This window comes from Mizuhopecten yessoensis, unplaced genomic scaffold (genome assembly GCF_002113885.1).
Source record: "Mizuhopecten yessoensis strain PY_sf001 unplaced genomic scaffold, ASM211388v2 scaffold1579, whole genome shotgun sequence".
NCBI lineage: Eukaryota > Metazoa > Mollusca > Bivalvia > Pectinida > Pectinidae > Mizuhopecten > Mizuhopecten yessoensis.
Window position 1 is genome coordinate 500,687 of NW_018404117.1, and position 24,675 is coordinate 525,361.

General features: G+C 33.8%; 1 protein-coding gene across 2 annotated transcripts; it reads left to right on the forward strand.

Moving 5' to 3' along the window:
* LOC110465239 (cytochrome P450 10-like) lies at window positions 1-24,675 on the forward strand. 2 transcript variants are annotated; one of them, XM_021520943.1, is made up of 13 exons: window positions 1-80; window positions 15,862-16,098; window positions 16,586-16,722; window positions 17,259-17,462; window positions 17,761-17,957; window positions 18,738-18,928; window positions 19,447-19,667; window positions 20,272-20,412; window positions 21,153-21,319; window positions 21,625-21,703; window positions 22,117-22,279; window positions 22,853-22,896; window positions 23,353-24,675. In XM_021520943.1, the coding sequence occupies exons 1-13, from the start codon at window positions 74-76 to the stop codon at window positions 23,473-23,475; spliced, it is 1,911 nt and encodes a 636-aa protein (XP_021376618.1). In that variant the 5' UTR covers window positions 1-73; the 3' UTR covers window positions 23,476-24,675. The 2 variants fall into 2 exon arrangements, with proteins under 2 accessions (XP_021376618.1, XP_021376627.1); XM_021520952.1 differs by lacking the exons at window positions 1-80; window positions 15,862-16,098 and adding an exon at window positions 5,170-5,247.

Below are 24,675 nucleotides of genomic sequence, written 5' to 3' on the forward strand. Positions count from 1 at the left end.
GCCAAAGTCGATTTCATCTGAATCAGAACTTGCGACTGCCTCGAAAACCAGTCAACAAAAAGTATGCTTTAGTATGACCGGTAAGAAACATATCTTCTTTTAATAATAGCGCTATTATTTGCCCCAGAAAATTTAAATGAGGAAAGGTAAAAATGCATAAAATATAGAATAAATCTGGGCAAATCGCGAATACAATGCTGTATGCTTTTAGTATTTGTGAATTAGTATTTGTTTGGTTTAATTTTTTTCAGTTCAAACATATTTTATTGCCAAAAAATGCAAGAGGATTGGGCACAAGTTACATGAACATTATTAACGCCCTTTCCTTATAAGATAAATAATTGTTTATACACATCATAAGATGGATTTCATAATTTAAATCACTACATTTATCTATTATTGGGAGAGAGAGAGAGAGAGAGAGAGAGAGAGAGAATGTTACTTATTCATTGCAGTTTATAAATTATAATGTACATCTCAATATTCAACATATAATGCACACATTCATTCTTACTTTTATTTACAAATTATGGTATTTTTTGAAATTTGGTCATGAAAATGGAACCATCCAGCACAGTCAGCGCAGTGATATCCTGGCACTATTTGTTTGGTTTGATATTAAAGGAAAAAATATCACTAATTTATCTGAACATGAAATGAAAGGACGGAAAAAGTATCTGATATCCTTTCCTCAATAAACCCAATGAGTGCCAATAACTTGTTGAACACTGAATCAAGTTTTCACCAAACATTTTCGATACAAATTTATCATGCAGATTTTTTCATCTTCTTCCGATAAATGTATACTTTGAATGAAAATAGAAACACAAGAATAAGAGAAAACTATATTTGCTGGTGTAGTATCTACACCAAACCCGTACAACCAATAAAGATATATAAAGTGGTTAAAACGATTGTATTAAGCGTTTATGTGTCTTATATAAAGACATAGGAAAAACGTACTAGTATTCCATTTTTAAAACAAAATTTCAAACGCGACATTATTTCCACAACTAAATCTAAATCATATGAATCCCACAAATCTAAAATGTAACTTACAACTATTTGTTGAGTTCATTGAAACGTGACTGAAGTTTAACATAAAGTAAAATATAAATAGCAATGCTTTAACTATTATTTTATTGTTCGGAAACCAACAACGTTAACAAAGAACGAACACATTAGTTATAAAGGAGTAGTCCCCCTTTGATTGTTTTCAAACACTCAAATCTATTGTTCAAACGTTAGCTAAAACATATGTAGCTGCAAAATATAGACTTGTTGTCAGTTTTGGCGATATTAAGCCCTGGAAAATCAAACAACACAACACAATTCTTCTTCTCCACTTTTACAGCCACGAAATCTGATCGTGAGTAAGTGAAACGTATAAGGAACCGAAGAACTTGGGGCTGTGTCAAACCATAGGTAGTAGCATCATAGGTGTATTGACAGACGAGGTTAGTACCTGTGGCCAAACTGCACATTCAAGGTTGCAGATATCTCCATCATTGAGGTTGAGATTAAATATTCATGTAAACGGTCATATCTTTATTATCATATTTATTTAATACATACATAAATCCACTACACAAACCTGCCTACACTTTCAAATATACATAGATAAATAACATTTGCCAACGCTATAAAGGCAGCCTTTTGTTTACGAATTACTAGAGACGAGTTACTTATCTTGCTCCAATACATTTTTCTCGGTAAATGATCACATTCTTTATCTAAACTGAAGATATCTTCGCTAAAACTCTTTATACGCCAGTCAAATTTGACGGGAGTATTATGGTATGGGGTTGTCCGTCCGTTCGTCCGTCCGGCTTAAACTTTTGTTTGTCCTGCAATCTCCTCCTACATTTTTCGACCAATTTCTTTGAAACTTGGTATACATCATAATCATGATATGAAGTTGTGTCACCCTTAAAGTAATTTTGATTCGACATTTTTTTTTAAAGTTATTGCCCTTTGTTTATTTCAGTATTTGATTTTTGTACGGCAATCTCCTCCTACATTTTTCAACGGATCTCTTTGAAACTTGGTATACATTATAATCATGATATGAAGTTGTGTCTCCCTTAAAAGATTTGATTCAACATTTTTTGCAAAAGTACTTGCCCTTTGTTCATTTCAGTATTTGATTTTTTGTCCGGAGATTTTCTCCTACATTTTTATAGCATGTCAGCTAACCACTCTTAGAATGATGCAGATCTTATTTCAATGTAAGAAAGTATAAAACACTATATGACATTCAACGGGCGTATATTGTTCCGCCCTGCAGTACTCTTGTTCATTTTATCATGGAATTTATTCAACATGTTATGAAGCGGATAAGGATTAGATTATAATCAGTGTAATTATGTTAATCCTAATAATATCATACAACTCAATTACTGTAATTTTGTTAATCCTAATAATATCATAGAACTCAATTATTGTAATCAAGAGTATGTATTTGACAGCACATAATTTCAAACATACTAAATTACACTTAAAAAAAGTTTACAATAGTTTCAACTATTAGAAAATTATTATAACATAGGTAAGTAAGTATTACAAATTAAATGATTTTACCCCGCTTCCAGCCTATATCACATGCGGGTTACTGGTTATGAAATGTTCACGGAACCCAGCGGTTACTTAGCCTTTTTAACGTTATAGCTCTTGACTTTACCTCCTTGTAAACTGTACGTAAGATCTGCATCTCTTCCATTGTTGTGTAAGTAGAGCGGTCGGCCTCCATATAAGCTCAATAAAAAATAAATATGAACCGTTTTCAACATTCAACCATTTAGAAATATATAAAACCACTTGAAAAATAGAGTCCGAAGACTCCTTAATATCGAAATACAGCCAATTACAGGTTTTCTAGATTGAACCTATCATACATTGCCTCACGACCATGCATGGATTCAGTCTTTATTCTAAATTTGAATGCTGTCCTATAGTTTAAGGTCGTCGCCATGATTTCATTGTGAAAAGAGTAGTGTTTTATATCATACTCTTTGGTGTGCCTTGTTGTGTTCTTGCCTCCTCGCTTTGAGGACGTAACGTTTCTCGAATTTGACTTCATGTCGATTATCGTTGATGAACCATAGGACGCTTATCCTTCTGGAACATCTGGTCTTACTTTCTTTGTACTTTTTTCTATGGTCTCCATGTAAATCACTCTTTTGCTCATACATATGTTTTACCCCAGTTTTATCGGTTTTGAATACGGTTTGCGGTTTTGTGTTTGTCCCCTCAGGTCCTGCTTAAAACAACTTAAAGTACCGATGTATATTAATAGTTATTTTATTAATTGAGTACACCTATCGATCGATCGATCGTTCGTTAGCCTATGAGTCACGTTGACCTAGTTTTCAGGCCCATAAAACACCATGGAATAACAAAACCTATTAAACATATATAATCTTTTTATTCCTATGACTACAAGAAAATGGTAAGCAAGAACACAGATGTTGAATGATTTTACAAAAGCGTATATACTAATAGGTGTATAGGTACCGCGATATAAAACTGTATTTATTCAAATGTTGTTGACTAGAAAATTATATATTTAATTTTGTACACATATTCTTTTTAAAGCTCTAGCCTTTATATTCTGATTCATGGTTTACAAATTTGTATAAGATATGTTCTTATCGACTTATCAAAACCAGTTAGGTGATCACGATAATACAATGCATGAAGAACGTTTTTGGAAAGTCTGTTTTTAGATGTAGAAAGCCAGACAAAGTCAACATTTTACTGTACAATATGGTCCTATCGTTCACACATAACTCGTCATTAGTAATTAAGTTAATAAACTATGAGAAAATCCACGTCTACAATGTTCCGAAAAATATGTAGAATACGATAGCGACATGGGAAGGGTGATATTGGGCAAACATTGGTAGACAAGGGAAGGGTGATATTGGGCAAATATTGGTAGACAAGGGAAATGTGATATTGGGCAAACATTGGTAGACACGGGAAGGGATATATTTGGCAAACATTGGTAGACAAGGGAAGGGCGATATTGGGCAAACATTGGTAGACAAGGGAAGGGTGATATTGGGCAAACATTGGTAGACAAGGGAAGGGTGATATTGGGCAAACATTGGTAGACAAAGGAAGGGTGATATTGGGCAAACCTTGGTAGACAAGGGAAGGGTGATATTGGGCAAACATTGGTAGACAAGGGAACGGTGATATTGGGAAAATATTGGTAGACACGGGAAGGGTGATATTGGGCAATCATTGGTAGACAAGGGATCAGCGGTAGGTGTTCAATGAGACACCGTTTAACCAGTTAGTTTCGCGGATTTTAGTTTCTCGCGATTTCTTTTTGAAAAAATGAGTAATTTAATATTTAGTAGATTATAACTTTATTGTCTGGAGGTATATGAAAGTGTGATAAACAATGCATACTTCCGACCTGATATTTATATACACCCATGCACCCATCCGTAAAATGATCGGAGTGTTATTCTTTATTAAATATGCCACGAAATCTATTTTAAAAAATCACTCTTTAAATTGCTGTTTATTTATAAACAACCATGTATATCACGTAAACTGATCTCAGTATTCTAGTAAATATGTCACCAAACATATAACATAAATAACGTATAATCTATTGGAGTGTACACTTTTAATTGCTAATTATTTATATACAGACAGGTATCAGTTGTTGCCTAGCGTGTGTTGATACACCTGTATAACGTACCTGTTTGAGAAACCTGTTACAAAACATGCACTCTATTTCAATTACACTACATTAAGGATCGTTTGAGATTACATTACATACATGCTTGCTAATACATGTAACAGTACTGGTATAGTGGCAGTATTGTATTGGTTATTAGCTTTAAAACTTGCGGATCAAAGACACATTACAACATATACACAATAATTGTAGGAATTGTAGACTGCGAGAGTGCAGCAGATCAATTTTCATTTCAACAAATTTAATTGACAGAACTTTTACAGGCGAATATATTGAATAACAAACTAAGCCTGTATACATTCTTAACATTCGTGGCCGATAAAAGAAGTTTGATAAACTATATCACTAGAGTATTGATTTATCGAGATTAAGTATATGTTGAATTTTTTGTTGTTGAATAGTAACATTGTGTTATAAAGCAAGGGAACTAACTCCAACTTATAAACCTATGGAGATAATCCCACACTATTACTTCCTCTCATTGATGTGCTTTTCTGCGACAAACATGGATAAATATAGATGAAACAATCGTAAGTACACTATAATCACATATGATGAGTTGATGTTAATATAACAATACATACACAGGCTATCAGCACTGAAATATTAAATGTTATATATCATAGAGTGTGTGACAGGACGGTGGTTGGGTCTATACCTACCTACCGACATGTTCCTAGACTTATCAATACATTTAAGGTTATTGAAAATTAGCTTATCACACAGTTAAAATTAGGAAATTATCCTTGGATATCTAAACTATTATCACAGCATAAGGAGGTTGAATTAAGAAAACTTATTACAATCATGGCTCTTTGTACAGTTAGAGTACAAATAAAGAAAATAAGTAAAATCTACTTATAAGTACAGCAATTTACAATGGCGCATCGCAGGACAGGTGGTTGGAGCAGTTCCTACCTACATTGCCCTTTAGACACTGATACAGCAAAATCCATGACAGTTAACTAAACACTATTAAGTGAAGGAATCTATCACAGGGTTGATAACAAGGATCATAGCGTGCCGAACACAATTGATTGAATCCAAGCCGGTAAGATGATCAGTTAAATGATAAAAACATACTAGTCGACAAAAAGGCACAAGTCTACAAACTAGTGTGTAGTGGTCAGCTTGCCGTATCACTAGGTAGACTGTTCCACACCTTGGCAGGTTCAACGCGAGACGATGTCTTACCGTAGTTGGTGGTATTTACCCTGGATACCTTCAGTGTGTCAAACGCCCTGAAATAAACTTCCTGTTGATCTATAAACTCTTTTAAAGATTCTGATACAATATTATTAACAATTTTTGTTTTAAACGCGCGTTAACATCCGAGCAAACAAAAGTGATTAATAAAAGTTGAAATAGCTATTTTAATAATTGTTATACACTAAATAAAGTTTATATTCATAACAATTTTGTAAATTTCCCTAGTCATTGTCTTGAACCAGCAAACATGTTAAGTTTGTAATTCACTTCTAATTAAAAGATCAGGGATTTGTTAATCAGCAGAAGGCTACATTGTATTTTTTGAATTTTTCTCCACTTTTATAGTATTACTATGATTGCAAAAATGCAAAGATAGAAGACAAAAGTAAAAAATTGATAAAATGATTGAACAGCGACTTCGCCCATTTTTGTAAGGTTATTTCCAATTCTTTAAAGTGCACATAATTGTTTGGAGGCTTTTTTGTTGTTGATATAAATGTAAATGATTAAATCACTATCAATGTCAACCCCTAATGAAATAGCTTTACATTAATTCCACTGCTATTTGATATCGCCCAATAGTAAATGAACTTAGAGTTTTTCCTTTTACAAATGGCCTGCGATTTCTCTGGGATGACCTGCATACCATTGTTTATAAACCACTTAACTAAAACTTTACTTTCATTTTCTAAAACTTCTCTTTGGATAGAAGCATCATCACTCATTAAAATACATTTGTGTAATGATACAGAGAGCTTGATTTTAAAACAGTAAAAATGTCAATGTTCAACTATAAAAACTTAGGGAACCCCTTTCCTGAGCCACTCCCAGTCGCTTAGCATGGGGCCGAGCCTGACCCGCTGCTGCCTGTTACTGAGGTAGCTACTGATAAGTTGGACTGCTGACTCGTTCAGCCCATATGCTCCCAGCTTCCCCAGTAACAGTGAAGCAGGAGTGCAATCAAATGCTTTGGAAAAGTCCATCAGGATAGCTCATTCGAGCTTATGGCAATCCAAGGTCTGACGCCTATCCTTTAGAAGCCTAAGTAGCAGACTGGCACCTATATCTACGCCTGGAAGCAGCAAGAAAGAGGATTAAAATACCGTGTAAGACACACTGAACTGTGTAATAATTTCCACGAAAAACGTTAAAATTTTCTTGGCAAAGTATCAATCACATGAGCATGTTAAAGTTAGTGAGGGGATTTTAACTGTATTTAAAAAGTAAAAAATAGATAAGTAAAATGATGACAGAATGCTTCAGAACCTGCTTTTAACATTTTCGCAGTTATTCCATCAACACTAAAATATTAACTAGTATCCTGACGATCAGTCACATCTTTAACATCGTCTTTAAAACAAACGATTGTTGTTCAGATAACAAACTTAACTGAACATAACCTGAAGGCTGTGCAGAGAGGAGTTCTCAGTTAACCCCGTCCCTTAATATACAAATATCACTCGCAAAATTACAAAAGTAGTCATTAATAAACTGTACATACATTCTGTTGAATAGTAAACATCTTTTCATTTTCGTTTAACACTGGTTTCTGATGGTTTTACATTAAATAGAGAGGAAGGGCTTAATAGTTGACCAGAAGTCATAAGATCTACGTCTTCCTCCACATGTTTTCAGGATTAATTTTCAACTGACTGACGTGTTATCTTGACCTCAATATTACGTTGTACCCTATATGCTTCCCAGTTAGCAGCTGTTCTCTGTGATTTGTATCTATTTATCAACATTTTCTTCTTAACAATAGACTTTTTCAGGGTACTGTTAAACATGGAGGTTTGTTTACTTTCAGTTTCTCCTCCTTCAAAGGCACCTGTTCATCACCGAAATAAAAGTCCTTAAATGTTGTATTTTATATGACTTTAATGGGTCATTTTTGTTATTATTGAATGAGATGAAATGTTACAAAACCGCCGAGAGAAAAGGAAAGTGGGCTATTGCAACGTTACGATTGAAGTGACGTTTTAAAGGAAGCATTGACCTCTGCCCTTTCTACAGATGAACATAACACACACAGGTGATCGCACCTTTACAATTAGGTAAAATATTCAGTACCAAAACTGAAATACACTGCATCATACAGCTGTCTTGTCCTTCTAAAAGCTAGAAATCCAAATGGGTCTAAACTGCTGTTGAAACAGGAGGGGGAGGTGAGTAAAACGCCTTATTTTAACTCCGAGTCGATATCACAAATCACCGCCTTCCACACGATGATGATCCAATCAATGAGGAAGTAGGAATAAGTAATTTCATCTAATATAAAGTAATAATACAGCATACATTTATCGGGAATGATAGCCATGTCATCTGCCTTCATAATCATATGCAAACGTTATATATATAGAAAGCAATTTACATTTTTGTCATTGTTATGGTGGCTTTTTATGTCATACATACATTGAAACATCTCCTTTTTAAGATCTGAATATGATTTAATATCAGTTTGGTTAGATTCAAATCACATTCGGGACACACATGTATAAACTATTTATATCATATGGTTATGATTGTTAGCATTATTCTAAGAAGTAAAGAGAATATTTATATGCTCATTAAACACTGGACAAACAAGAAAGTATTGAGAAACTGTTTTATATTTTGAAGATCATACATGTACATATATGTTGGACTGTTTTATCACCACTCTAAACTGTAAAGGCTATTTATTGGGAATAACATTTAAGTGCCTTACATAAGCAAGTACTTTGTTGGATATTATAAAATATATGTATTTGTCAAATAAAATCATGATATACTTTATCTTTTGTACTATAGTGTCCTTATTTTTTTTTAAATAGCTTAAAGTGTCAACCTGTCTTCTAACCTTCAACGTATAAAGGATGTACAAACCTTTTAAGCGTGTATTTAAACAAGGGCTACATATTTGCAACGTTATAAAAGGTTTTATAGGTACTTTACACATTGCTGACATTCACTGTGCTTTTCAAGCGTTTTGGAACTCTTTAGACAAAGACTTTTCATACTTTTTACTACTGATGAATTATAGATGTATGATGCTGTAAAATGTTTGCTTGTTTTGACTTTCTGTATTCACAAACAAGTTTTTAAACTTTCTTCGTTTTTCCAGTAATTATTTAACATTTATGCACTTTCGTTAAAGTTCGAAATTTTCTCTGTTATGATGTCAGATATATAAGACATGATCATGTGACTTTCGTTAACCACTTTATATACGATTGTCTCTCCGTTAATATTCTGACGTCATCGATTTCAAAAATGGTACAAAGTATACTTTCCAAGAATATGATAATGAGTCGAGCTAATTGAAGCAACATTAACTAAAATTATAACAAAATAACAAAATGTGAGATAAGTGTGATTTATTGATGAAGACTTTCATTATACGGTCAAGGTTAATAGGTCGTTTCAGCCGAGATGTCAATGTCGATACCAGGTTACCATCACACACGTTGCCGATTATTGTATTTTCTTGAACTCTAGCCCATGCATATCTGCAAATTGTAGAGACGTCTGACGTAGGCTCATTGTAAAATAAATAGCAATATCATGATATTGGGTGGATTGACACAATCCACCCAATATCAATCCTTCATTTTATACTTGTGTCTCTGGATATGTGGAAATGCATGTCGTATCCCTGTTGCTTTGATGTTATCTCCGCAAAACTACACCCTCTACTAATCTTACATGGGAATATAGTAATCGTTTTATCAGTGTGTAGTTAAAACTTTTGTAGTTAAAAGTGTGTGTACAAGATATGTTACAAACCCATCAACAGTTGTAATCTATATATTTTATAATAATTATGGTAACATCAAGTTATACACCTAATGAAATCAATGTATCACAGTTGGCCATTTTGTATGATACAAGCTCGTGTAACAAAATATCTCACGAACCCCACAACAGTTTAAGTTTATGTGAACTCCATGGAAGGGTCACGTACCTGGTCAGCGCGAGATGCGATGTATCCCAGGAACCAATTATCTGGCTATCTGATATTCGTGATCATAGTTCATGCTTAAAGGTCAAAGGTCGCATTAGACTATTTTGGGGATTTGAGTACATATCTATGATAAACTTATGCTCACTACTGTTCATCAATTTCGTTTAGTGATTGAGTTTGCATTTGTTGTCTTCAGTATTTGACGCAGTATGTGTTTTTGTTTTACATCGTATGTTGTTGAAGGATGACAATAATTACTGCAATACTCAGTCATGGTACATCTGAAGTCAATTTCACGATTAGGGTCTTTTGATAAAAATGAAAATGAAAAAGAAAATCCTTGACAAGTATTCAAGGCTAAGGAAAGCTGCCACAACTCTGTCAAGGTTAAGATACTACCCCGTAGTCTTTGCACGAGACACCAATGTCATTCCAAGGCCATCGCAACACATTCTGTTGTCAACAATCATTGATGACTATCGTATTTTTATTCTTTATCCTAGTCAGAATATACTATTAACATTTTTTTGTGCTGTACAGTTGGTAGAAGGAAAAGACGGACAGGTATCACATGACCAAACACTCAATACACTAATGATATATAGATTGGTTTGACAATCCTTTTAACATGAGGTCAAAAACCAAGGTCAAATAAATATTGTTTTTAATAATTATTGTTGATTGAAATAAGATATATATCCTTTCCAAGTCTTATGTCGGATTGTTGTGAAAGATGAGACTATATTGATCAAGGATTATTAACCGATGAAATGATGATTTCGCTTTGAGGTCAAATGCCAACTTCTTGAATATTCAAAACAGATGCAACCTCCTTTAAACCTAAAGAAGGTTATTTGAAAGGAAAATTTGAAAGCGTGTATGACAGGGTGTCGTTCTAACCCTCCTGACTTTTTGTTTTCCCTGGAAACATATCTTTATTTTTTTCAAGATTTGTAGCATGGATATTATAGTTATTAAAGTTATTTTGTATACCAAGTTAAAAAAGAATTCATTGACACAATTGTTTTGCGAAATTTTACATAAGATTCTTTTTTTCAATATTATGTATAAAATATTTTCAAAATATTTATTCATATTGATCTTTGATAAGTTAAAACACAATCATAAGCATTTTTTGGCGGGTACCTTAATGACTTAAAAACGGAAGAAAAATGACATTTTTAGGACTTCAAAGAGGGGTAACTCTTTCAAAGAATGTCTTTAAAAATAGCCTGGAAACCTATTCTCAAATTTTGATATTTTGTTAGGTACACTCCAAAGAACAATATACAGTTTGCGAAATTAAATTATTTGTTTTGCTTCTAGTGTCCTTCGCTACCTTAATTACACTTCCTTATCTAGTTCAGGCGAGTTAACCCGACGGTCGTTTTGAGATTTTAAAGGTGCCTGTGTCCGATAGTTGTGCTATTCTATTTGGTTTTCTTATTTATCTTCACGAGTAGCTCTAGATATTTTGCTGTTCTTACTCCTGATCTCTTTAATTATATTGATTTTTTTTTTATCTCGGTAGCGTGAGTACTTATATGTTGGTTTGTTACTTCGATTTTTTGTCAGGCCGCTTCGTTGAGTTTCGGGCTTTGTTCCAGTTATTTGTGCATATGGAGTTATTAAATACTTTCATCAGATGGAGTAAAAACAATTTTTGTGTAAAAGTTAAAAGGTGACATATATCAAGAACCAGCATATTTAACGTCACTGACAAGTCCTCGCTGACCGAAATATTCATATGAATAAGACTTAAAAGAAAATCGCTCGGTTTTTATTATCGACTAAATTGGTTAAATCGTTGTTTCCTTATTCATTGTTTTAAGTAATGATAAACTTGAATAGATAGATGAAAATTAGTAAATAAAAACAAAAGCAATCAAACTGTTAACATTCTTTAGTTCTATAGATTTGCAATGACCAGACAACATTCATAGTAACTAAATAGAGATAAGAAACAAATGCTGACATGAATCCCTGTTCTGAATCTTACCTTTTGACATTTGTTGACAACAGAACATGTGAGTACAGAACTGAAATGCCACAACGTTTAACCTTGGCCCTGGTAAGCTCGTTGCTTCCAAGAAAGTCTTGGTGGCTTCATGTAAGATAAAAACGGATATTTTGGTAATTTGTTTTTCATTTATTGTTAAATTCTTAAGAAAATGTCACTGTTAAGAAATAATTTGTTGATTTTAAAAAGATTCCACCAAAAGGAGTTTTAATCAATATCCCTACCAGTTATGAAGAAGCGGTTGATATTCCTCACAATGAAGCTAACACAAACGCTATCATTAAGCTGATGTCTAGACTCACACTCTATTACAAGTCGAGCATGGTGGTTTTACTGACCCTAGCCTGACACTTATTAATCCTGATATCAATGATCGACCTTGAATCACGGAGAGGGGTGCATTAATAATTTACAGATAATCATATAAAAATAACAGTACTGTGTAATTATGTAAACTTGGATTACGATATTGTATGTACCGGTAATAAAATAAACTTAGATTTCGGTATTGTTTAAGGTAAAATAAGGATTTGATTTTTCAACTGTGTTAGTCTCTTTATCTTAATGTAAATAAGAAATTCATATCAATCACAGTTTCATAACTATTCAGTTTTATCATTAATATATAAGCTTTTGGTTGTAAAACATCATCATCGGATTAACGTAAATAGAAAAAACGTAATAATATGTAAACTTTTGCTTATGTGTTACTAAATTAATGAACTTATTCTATTCATGGTTTACATTTATTAATTTATCTTTGTTAAGTTTATTGCCAAGATTTCTAACAGGCTGTTAGGATACACATGTGCCCCTGTGTGCCAGATAAATATTACCCCTCTCGTTGCCGACTCGATTTTGTTTTCATATAAGGCTGAATTACTCGAAGAGCTTTTTATTTCAGGATATGTAACAGGGTCCTTACTAATTAAGGCTTTCATTTTCACATATTACTGTACCACGTGGCCATTTCGGCCATTTAGGCCTCGTCAGTGGTACTAAAGGTATGATAATGGAAAAATCGACATTCAAATAGTTCCGAAACGGTATCTGTAAAACTATTATAACATAATAAATTACAACCTTTAGATACAGTAGATAAATCATACTTAAAATAGATTATTTATGTAAATCGTGCCAGAATGAAATACAGCTACCAACTATAACTAACGTCTTGGACTGATGATTTCGTCACTAAAATAGAAAGGGAAGAATCAACGGTTTTGTTTGCGGAACAAAAAGAGCTGAATAAAATACGATTCCGATTTTCCGCTCCCGAATATTCCATTTCTTGATTGTTACATCTCTGCTTTTGACATTTACAGTTATAACATATCCAAATGGATTCGATATTCATGAACATGCTATGGGTATAACAAATCCATGATCGATGTTAAATGTTGATAGTTAAACTGAAAACACAAGATTTCGAGAAGGTAAGTTGCTAAAGATTACGGGCAAGTTTTTGGTCGTCATCTTGATATATAACCTTGTGCGAAAGTCGATATTTTGAGTTCATGAGTGTGCATTGCGGTTTTGTTCTAATTATCCCGGTTTTCACTTCGGAAATATGAGAAACGTTATTTTATAAGGGCACATTGAAACGTAGATAATATGTATATTTCCTTAAGAATAATAACATAAACATGTTTCATTGTGTACCCTGTCTAGTCGTCAGAGATGTGTGGAAAAACGGAATACCACGGGGACAAACCATGAAATAGGTATCGATAAGGAAACATAAAGCATACATACATGTATATGATCACTCGTTTTTGGACACATCGACTGATCGACGTGATTAAAATAAAAAGCTACTATCATAAACAGTGCTGAGCAAATTTACGATAGGCAGGGGCAGCGTCAAGTTTTCAATCGTAAAATAAATCAAAGCATTGTAAAACAAAATGTAAAAAATAAAATCTTATAATAGATGTGATGTTTTCGGTTTATTTACAAAACCAATTCATGTTAGATCAATACCAACTTGCTTCATTTCGTTCATAGTTGATCTAGTGTATTGTATATCAACACATATATGACATCAAGTGGCTAAACTTATAAGTTGAAAAACAAATACTAGCCCTATTCAACATTTCTTTTCATATCAGAATAAGTAGAATTGTATAAACAAATATTCAGGATATTCCTATAACATAAATGATCACTTAATAGCATAAATCTCCGAGATGTGAACAACTTCATATGGTTTCAACTGGACGAAATAATTTGAATTATTGAAAATAAATGTTATGATTGTGAGATTCCTACAAAAGGTATGATAACATCGATATAGTGGCATATATGTTAATGTTAGGGTCGTACTAGCCTTGCCTCAATATTTCTAATCCAAGAAATGTCATTGAAAAAAATCGGTTATGAAACAATTACTTAACTGTAGATTTCATGAATGATCAATGGCCTATATTTTCACGTGGGTGTCGGTACCAGCTGGTGAAAAGGCATCGCTCTGTCTTCCTGCTGTTAACAGCTGGATCACTATACAATATATGAGATTTGTAGATAGACTTATGACATACGTCGTTTACATTTGTATCACTTTCAGAATCACAGCAACCTGTGGAACTGTAGCCGGGTGTTGTAACTAGCCTGCAGATTTATTAAATGATGTGTCTCATGTGCGAGAAGGTCAATGTAGGAATACAAGATATGCTATTGAAAATAATCTATAGTGCCAAAACATAGAACTGTCTTTTATTCCAGACACTTTCTTATTGACAGTATTAACGACGGGAATGTTTTACCCAGTGATCTAAAGAAAAAAGACAATTATACCACTTTCAAACGAAAACTTACTAAATACTGTATAGAAATAACTTGTTACTTTCTAAATAGACTTCTTATCTGAATTTTATCAATATTTTAGATTCTGCTATATTAGCGTATAACTATGTCAATTTTTATTGTTTGCTATATAAGCATGTATGTATATTAGGCACATGCCATTTAATTGATGAAATACCTTTGCATGAAACTTTATGCATTCTGTGATACTGTTAAATAAGATAACTGTGATATAACGTTATATATGTCGATTGCATCAATATGTAACTTTTATCTAGCACAATGTTTATATATATATATCGATTACGTAAATATGTTATTTTATCTAACGCATGTATTTTACTTACAAGAGGACCATGTGGAAGATTAGCCTTTGGCTAAACATGTATTTTATCCTCAATACATAAAGTTTATTATTATTATTATTAACTAGTTTACGTAAATGCACTGATCCTGGCCAAATATTATTTGTTTTACTGTTTCGGTTCCAAGAGTTCGACAACAACATGAGACATGTAATCACCACCTACGTCACACACAGATTAGTTGTTTTAATTCTAAATAGTACTTAACCTGCTTATTACTATAGGGGAGAACATCATGGCAGAAAATCTTTTGTGAGGTATCTGCTTCAAAACATACAGCACTGTGGATACATTTCGTGGGCATTTATTTTATTGATATGTTCGTGGTTGATAGCGTCGTTATCCATGTACAAATAAATAAATGGATGCACCGAAACAAAAAGAAAAACAGCACAAAATATAAAAAGTGAAAGCGTATATCTGAACCACATGCAGAACCTGTCATATTTAAATGATGTTTGAACTTTGATTGAAACGTTTGCTTACTCATTTCTTGTTAATTTTGCTTTGCTATATCCTCTTTTTACTGATCTTTTCATATATTTGAGCTCTGGTTAATTTGGACGTTATCTATGAAATCTTCGTCTAATAAATCCCTTTGTTTTATGAATTTCAAAATTTAGAGGAGTGATCGTTAATTCATTAGTAAGTGTGTATATTGTGAACCATGCCAATACGCAAAAGAGATCAGTGTGGCCATTCGAAATTAATTATTTATATATATAAGTATCATGATAATAAAATATGTTTTCAGTACATCTCACATGAATACAATAGGGTCGTTTGGATACCGTCTCGTTAGTAGAATCCTATCCTGGTGAATCATCGGGTTCCATCAATGAAAGCGTGGCTTTGTGTACGCCATCCTATGGCTATCCAGCTGTGGCGATACGTAAGCATGGTGCTGCGTCCAGTAGTATAAAAGACAAAGACTTCATATATTCTGTGCACAGAGTGCCTAAGCGACACGTACCTACCAGGAGACCAAAACACGGTCTGCCTTTATTTGGAATTTTAGCACTTCAAAAACAAAAATCAGGTACGCATGCTAACATACCACGTCTGTTGTATGTACTTGGTTCTTAAGTGACATTTTGTTTTGTTAGATGTTGTTAGCAACATATTTTAATAACACGATGTTTTGTCTAAATACCCTCATCTGATCTTGTAACTTGTCTTAAATATATTAATATATATGGATAGTTTCATTTTATGAAAGTTGTTTTTGTTAATTATCTGCTATAATTAAAGATATTAACGACTGCAACATGGAAACGTCTCTTTATTTCAAAATCATATAATACGGCTTCAAGGGTAATTTTCGCGAATAGTCTTATTGACTATTGAAGGCGCTCTGAACACCAATATGGTAACCGCTGTATAGTAATAACTATTATATTTTGTCAATATTATCGTTAAGAGGTTGGAAATTATTATATTGGTTAACTGCGCTGTTGTAGATACTAAACATAATGTTCTATGCATTTACTTGTGAAAGTATTGTACAGTATTTATTTTCAAATTAGAAATGGCATCTACAACAACAAAAGCGCTTACCAAATTGGTGAAAATAAACACCCCAATCAAACGAGTCGTATCAACGTCGACGTCCAGCCGCCAGGGGGCGCAGGTGCTCGCAGTAGGAGCAGACATTGCAGGAACGGTGAGTCCATGTTTGATTTATGAACCGTGAGTCGATGTGAGGTGTATGCACATCATCAAATTTAATGTTAAGCTTTAATTTGAAATAAATGGTTAATGTGAAAGATCTGCTGATATTTTTGTTATAAAGAAGTTGAAATAAGGTTGATAATGTGTTACATTTATGATATTTGCCCTGTTATGTCAAGTTCTAAAACAAGAATCACAGGCAATACAACTTTGAGATAAGCAGGAATTCGTTATAAGCTTGTTCGTATTTGTATACATGTTTCACTAATTTTGACACAAATTAATTTTTACATTTTTGAAGCTTTTTTTGTTCTGATAATTGATTAATAATTGACTGAAACTGACTGAAATGTATTTTTGAATACCAGAATATTCCATAGTGATTTTCTGAGGCTTGCTATTTATTTCAACAAGCACAGTTACAAAAAACTAGTTTACCTCTTAATAAGTTAATTATTAACAGTCTTACTACATCGTTAATTTGCAACTGAGATGTAGGGCATTATTTTGTTTTTGTATGCATTTCAGTGTCCATTTAGAAGTACTTTTGAAACAATAGATAATATGATGAGTAGACCGCAGCAAACAGCAGCGATCCAAGTGGAAACCCCAGTCATTGAAAACAAAGTACAGAACTACGATGCTATACCCGGACCAAAAGGCCTACCACTTATTGGCACTTTGTTCGATTACTTGAAGAAAGACGGTCTCAGATTTAACAAAATGTTTGAGGTGAGAACTTGTTTTTGTTCGTTATATGTAGCGCTAACATCATTTCTACAAAGAACGATTTGTAGACAATGGAGATTTGGAAGCTTGATTTCTAAAACAAATTTGTTCTTATCATTGCATTCTAACATGACATTCTTCATTACTGTGACATCAAGCTTCGATGAAGTTTGAAGAATGACAAAAGTAGGACGGTTTTGCGATGAAAAAGCGGCAATATATTTTTTAAGTTTTCTTTGAAACAAAGGTTTCCTCTGGTCAAGCCGGCAAGAATTTCACCTTTCCTTGAATTTGATTGTAGGCATACAGAACAAGAGCTTTAGAATTCGGACCAATCTACAAAGAGAAAATAGCTACCATTTCAACAGTTATCATCAGCGATCCAGACGAGTACAGCAAAGTGATCCGAGACGAAGGCAAATACCCAATGAGACGCGAGATGGAACCCATGGCTTACTACAGGTCCAAAAATGGGATCGGACTTGGTCTTGTCAATGCGTAAGTCATTTCAAATGTTTCAAAATTTAAGAAACGATTTTAACACTTTCGTGCATCTCCTCCAAAGCTTGAAATCATACATATCAACAATCCCTCAATTTTTAGTTTTATATCTCTGGGTTTTTTTTGCAGCATGACCATTATGATTACGTCAATGCCCAACCCGATGATAATCTGATATGTATCTTTCTCCATCGTTAACCTCAATATCTTAATTAGTAACGCATCATTGCACCTGCATATGAAATTTACATCTTACAGTTGATTACCTTTTCCGGGGCCTGTATTTAGGATACTGAGGTTTCCATTGAGTGAGATTGGTTAATTTTAAATGTTTATATAACTGGAGTTGGTTAATTTTCAAATTGTGTGAAGACATGAAATTCACAAATATTGAGACGTAGTTACAATTGAAAACCCGCCATCATAAGTTTGGTGACCGTTTTACTCCTATAACGTTCATATCATTTTTAAAAAATATATTTTTACGTGCATTAATTCTTTTTCCGAGTGTGTAAACTTTTGCCATAGATCATGACGTTACAATTGAAGAAACTGTCATAATATAATGCTTTTTCAATGAATCAAAGCCAAGGTGTTAACTAGCTACTGGGTTACCAAAAATGTTTACCAACCCCTAGCGCCTAGCAGGTTTGTCCATTGAGTCGTGAGTGAAGAAACCTACAGTGGTTGTGGGAGAAAATAATTTCCAGGAAATGCGCGTCCTTTCTGCATTTTTTTGAACTGAGATCCATTAATTCATTGACAATATCTTTTCAGACAAGGAGAGGAGTGGCACAAATACCGGACAGTGGTCAGTAAGAAGATGCTGAAGATGAAAGAGGTATTGGACTACTGTGGAAGCATGGATACAGTGGCTGAAGATTTTGTCCAACATCTGAAAGACCGGAGCACCACCAAACACGAAGTGCCAGTCCTGGAGAAGGAGATCTTTAAATGGGCAATGGAATGTGAGTAAACACATTCAAACATCTTTCCGGTGGCCTGATATTTTATCCATGACTTGCTCTGCATGAGGTCTTACTTTCCTTCCCTGCAAGTGGTACATTTGTCTTTCCTTCTTTTTCTCAGATCTTACTTTTTATGAAATACATATGTAGCTGAGTTAGTGTAAGTAATATCACCAATTCCAAGAAGGAGAATGTTTTAGCCCTTTTTATTCAAGGCACCCCGCTCCGTTACAGAGCATGGTAATGATTGGGCACGGGATATGTCAACACGTTTCGGATTGGCTGATATTCACAAACCTTCATCGGCCGTACACTCCGCCAACTTTCAATCCTACCTGGCCTGTTACACGGAACAACAATAAAACATGCATAATACCGGGAAATGATGTCATTTTACTTTGGACGATTTTTAAGGTTATTCATGTTAAAGTGCTGGATTAGCCAAAACTATCTTATTGATCAAACCTATAAACGTTTACAATATCATCGAGTTATTAGTTAAGTAATTACATCCCCAGCCATTGGTACATTCCTGTTCGAGGAGAGAATAGGCTGCTTTGGAAGCCCAACCCCGACACAAGCACAGAGCTTCATCGATAACCTGCAAGGTTTCTTCAAACTTATGCAACCCCTCATGTACAACATTCCCCTCTACAAAGTCATGCCGACGAAGATGTGGAAACAGTACGAAGCTTACGCTGACAATGTTATGAAAATCGGCAGATCTTTTGTTGATAAGGTGAGTAGATGTTTACGGCAATTTTACGTTGCAAATGATTATACAGATTAAAGATGTGTTTCGATTGATTTTCGGCATTGTTCACGTTTTGAAAACATTTGCAACACGATGGTTATTTTTCTTTAAACTTTCCATAGATACCACCGGAAAAAGAAAATCCAATAGAAAATTGCTTAAATATTAAATATTCTTCATTTTATATTTTAAAATATAAAATGAATAAAGTAAAATATATTAATCAGGTTGTTGGCCTTGATTTATGCGCAGGTGTTAGTGTGTTGGAGGGGTGATGTCTTAGTATGAGAATAATATATTCACGCTATGTAACAGCTAATCTTTGGAAGCAAGATACTTCTGATCGTTTTCTTATTTTCTAACCAATTGATTGAAAGGGTATAAAAGTAAAGATAAATGTAAAACGACATTATTTTGGTTTCAGTGGGTTCGAACTCTGTTAGAGATATACATATTAGCGATCAGCTGTTACGGCGAGAAATGCCTAATCTATTTACATTTTTTACACTGAAATAAAAAAAAATGATTAACTGATATCACGTAAATCATTACTACTGAATTTTTGTCGTCATTTTATACAAATCATCAGAAAGCGAAGGCTCTGGAAGGCGTTGTTCCTAAAGAGAACGAAAAGGTGTCTTTCCTAACGTACCTTATGTCACAGGAGTCCCTCACCCCGGATGATGCCCTCTCTACAGCGGTCGATCTGCTTGTTGGGGCCACGGAAACGGTACATAATATATAATATAAATACTGACATGCAAATGCAATCTAGTAAACGGATGCACAATAATCCCTCCATTTTGAATTTAATTATATTCTTTCAGCATTTTTTCGTCTCTTTTCGTAAATCGACGCTAAAATCTTTATTTCAGGACTTAACCTGTTTATGTGCCTGAACCCTTAAACAAATTAATAACTTTGTTATAAATATGTTAAATCTTAGCGGTGGTTTTTCTTGCAAATTTCAACGACAACATATATGATAAAGTTGGGTTTATCGTATTAAAATTAGGTGATGACCAATATGTTTTCCAAGATTCGAACATGTCACTTACGTTGCAGGAAGCTTTTTTGTGAACAACTAGGCCTATATATTAATCTAACTGTTCTTACGACCAAGAATGAATTCTGTGCTCAAGCAGACTTTCTTTAAACTGGCCTTCATCATGTGGCACGGTCAAAGCTTCAAGTGTTAACATTGAAAACGAGATTTGGCTGTGCCCATGATCCTTTAGAGAATGTGATTTTTTATTGATAGATTGCCAGAACAAGAAATGGAGCTTGAACATCGATATTTAGTTTGAGCGTGTTATGTTTTTTCTGAATACGTGCACTGATTTCGACTCTAGGTTACATGGCGGTTTATGATAAACTTCCTTCCTTTTTGGCGTCAAGTTAGATGCTCTTTGAATTCAAATGTTGTCATTGTATTAACACGCTGGTATACATGTTCTGTTTATCTACTAGACCTCCAACGGTTCACTGTGGGTGATGTATTGCTTGGCTAAGAATCCGACAGTACAGGAAAAGCTGTTTCAGGAAATCCAGAATGTCCTCCCTTATAAGGAGGCCATCACCCCGGAAACCCTCAACAAGTTACCCTACATCAAAGCTGTCATCAAGGAAACGTTCCGGTAAGTAAGCTGTATACTACATTCATATATATTGTATTCGTGGCGAGGACGTAGTTAAGGCATTAACCAAGTTAACACGTTTGCGTACTAATTGGATAGCTGTGGTATCGAGATGTTAAAACAGCAGAATCAAAACTGACTGATATCCAAACTTTTATAAAAGGAAGTAGTTTCCAATTCAAAGGTTTTAATTTTTCGCTGACGTTTTGTTGATTTGAGTTCATTGGTAGTTTGTTTGACATTTCAGTATACTTTTACGGATATTTACGACACCGACAAAAACATATTTTGTTACATTTTTCCAGGTTATACCCAATCACTTTCGCCACCAGCAGATTTGTACAAAAAGACATCGAAGTAGGCGGATATAACCTACCCGCTGGCGTAAGTATACAATAACAGTTACATATACATGTATGTATAAGATTTACTGTATATGAAATTATTCTTATAAACGGATTTTAGACTGCATGGGGACGAAAAGAATACACATAATAAAAGCGTCCAGTAGCCTAAAAGACAGATGACTTGATATTAGATTCAAGGCTTCCTTCAATTATAATCGACCTTTCTGGTGAACTAACGCGAAAATATGTACCTCACAACATATAATTTGGTCAAATAAATCAAAATAATCAGAAATAATCATAATTAGAAATAATTCAAACAAAACAACAAGTTTGCTTCTTAACCTGTAAATACAAGGTGTCAATTTGCTGATACACATTACACATTCAGTAGATCAATCTGTGGTTACAAAGTTAATGACATTATGCTGGGGCTTGTTTTCCATCCAGACCCACGTCCAGGCTAATTTATACGGGATGTTCCGAGATCCCGAGTACTTCCCCGACCCGGAGGAGTTCCGCCCAGAGAGATGGCTAAGGGAGGCCAACATGGAGTCTAACATCAAGGCACTGTCTAACCTTGTATGGGGGCACGGAGCAAGGATGTGCATTGGTAAGTTAAAACAAACGTCTCAGCTGCTAGACATTATCAAACAATAGTACACGTGTATCAAAATTGACGGCTGTTAGACAATATCAAACAATATTGCACATGTATCAAACTTTATGTCTGTAAAACATGTACAAACTGTAGGGTTGTTAGATAATATCAAACAATATTAAACATGTATCAAACGTTATGTCTGTAAAACATGTACAAACTGTAGTGTTGTTAGATAATATCAAACAATATTAAACATGTATCAAACTTTATTGCTGTTAGAAAAAAGCAAAACATATAATTAGCACGTAACACACTGCGCAACGAATACTAAACCGACATACAAAATGTATTACACACATAACAACGTTAATCAATGGAGATATCGACGAGGAGGTCTGGAAAATTCTCGAGAAAAACTTCATCATTTAACATGCAATGTCTTGTACATAACGGTATGTTATGGACTAGAGGAATTCAGATAAAAAAAAATGAACTGAAAGAAAAAGAGTAAAAAAACAACTCCTTTGCTTCTTTTTATCTTGTATTTTTGTCTAATTTCCTCTTTGTATTTTTATATTTAAGGCCGCAGGTTTGCCGAGCAGGAGATGCACATCATGTTATCCAAGGTCAGTATCAGACTTTAACCATATTGTCTTTAAATCATCAATCTATGAACAAGTAATTTTACATTCGTGCTGAATACAAAATTTTGAGTCCACAAGCTATGTTAAGTAAGAAAAGTCATCATGTTTTAATTTCTTTTTTTCTTAAGAATATGGTACATTTGGGTTTTTGCTATTTATCTATTAATTATTTTATTTTATCCGGCACTCTTTTGTTTCTTTGATTTGTTGCTTTTTTAGATATTTGTTTTTTCATTTTTTCCTCTCCTGTTTTTTTTTTCGATTTTTTTTTTTCTTTTGCGTTTTATGTTATTTGCTTTTAGTATGAAATAATAACTAGAAATACAAACATAATACAAGCACTCATTTGAAAATAATGAATTTAAAGAAACAATAAATTCCGATTTTATTCCTATTTTATACAGTTTGTTATTAACATCTCGTATTGGTTTTTTTTAGATGGTACAGAACTTCAAGATCGAATACCATCATGAAGATATTGAACCAGTTCTAAACACTGTGATGACCCCGGACAGACCTCTCAAGCTTTCATTCGTACCGAGAGAATCTGAATGTTTATGAAAATCGCGACGGGCATCAGCATCATTCAAACCTTCGACTGTGATAATTTGTAGCATCTTTGTACACGACAGACAGATGTGATGGACAATACGCGTGTTACTGTAGGACTGAATTCAGAGGGTCCAAGATGTTTTTATAAATAATGTGTTTGATAACAAAGAACACAGCAGGCGACCGATTTTGCTTTCTCATTCATGTTGGCGCCAGTTAAGCAGCTTATATAGGTTTATTGCAGACTTAGGACTCCGGGATTGGTCTGCTGGGTGCCTTCGGTATGACGCTACTGGATTTATTCGAACTTAGATAGTCCTCCTTAGCCAGTTCTCTACTAAATATAGCAAGAGTCACAGCAGGCCTTTATCGGGGATCAAATACAGATCCTGCAAGATTTGAAAGAAATTCCAACTTTTTCATCTTTTATGAATGGGAGGTATTTTAGAACAAGATGTAAGTACTGATGCTGTTACGTGTTAAAGAAAGCGACAGTAGAGTTGACACGAATATATATCAGTATAGTCTTCTCCCATGTTGCTTGTTGAATATTCATAGTTTTTTCCTTTATAAATCTTTCGAAATTTCCTTTTGTAAAGGTTAAATGATAATGTGAATATATAGTATGCAAGAACATTTAATATAGAAACAATGAAATAATGCCGCGTAAGTATTTCAGCGGAAGTTGTATTTCAATACCTAGTAAAAACGCAGATAAAGACGATGGTTTATGTAAATGGACCCTGCTTCAGTTTTAGCCTAACGATTTCAAAAACTGTCAATATTTGAACATTTCTCATTTTCTTACTTTCTATTAATTCTTTGGCAAATTTACTTCACTTTTAAGAAAGAAACTTTATCTGGGGATTTTAAGTGAGATGTAGCTTTTTCCTGATTGATAGTTAATATCAGTATTTGCATTGCATATACTACTACTTAGAATGATCTTCATGGTATTGTTTAAAAACACTGAAATAATTAATCCTACGTATATTTCTAGCAGGAAAACAAACCATTCTATTTCTTCTATACATATCAAATGATATTTATTCTATAAATCTGTATCTATATCTCAGTATCCCTAACGTTATTTATCAGACATATTTCATTAAAAAAATGACCTACGACATACGAGCAATTAAAATCTTTTGAAACAAAAATGCGTTTGTGTATTTCAATGACAACCTGCATTTTAACCCTGCAGCGAAA

What these genes read in the sequence shown, in the direction of transcription:
- LOC110465239 (XM_021520943.1), top strand. An exon ending in GGACTTGGTCTTGTCAATGC is followed by an intron (nt 17,958 to 18,737) that starts GTAAGTCATTTC and finishes ATATCTTTTCAG; the next exon opens with ACAAGGAGAGGAGTGGCACA. An exon ending in CGGAGCAAGGATGTGCATTG is followed by an intron (nt 22,280 to 22,852) that starts GTAAGTTAAAAC and finishes TTTATATTTAAG; the next exon opens with GCCGCAGGTTTGCCGAGCAG.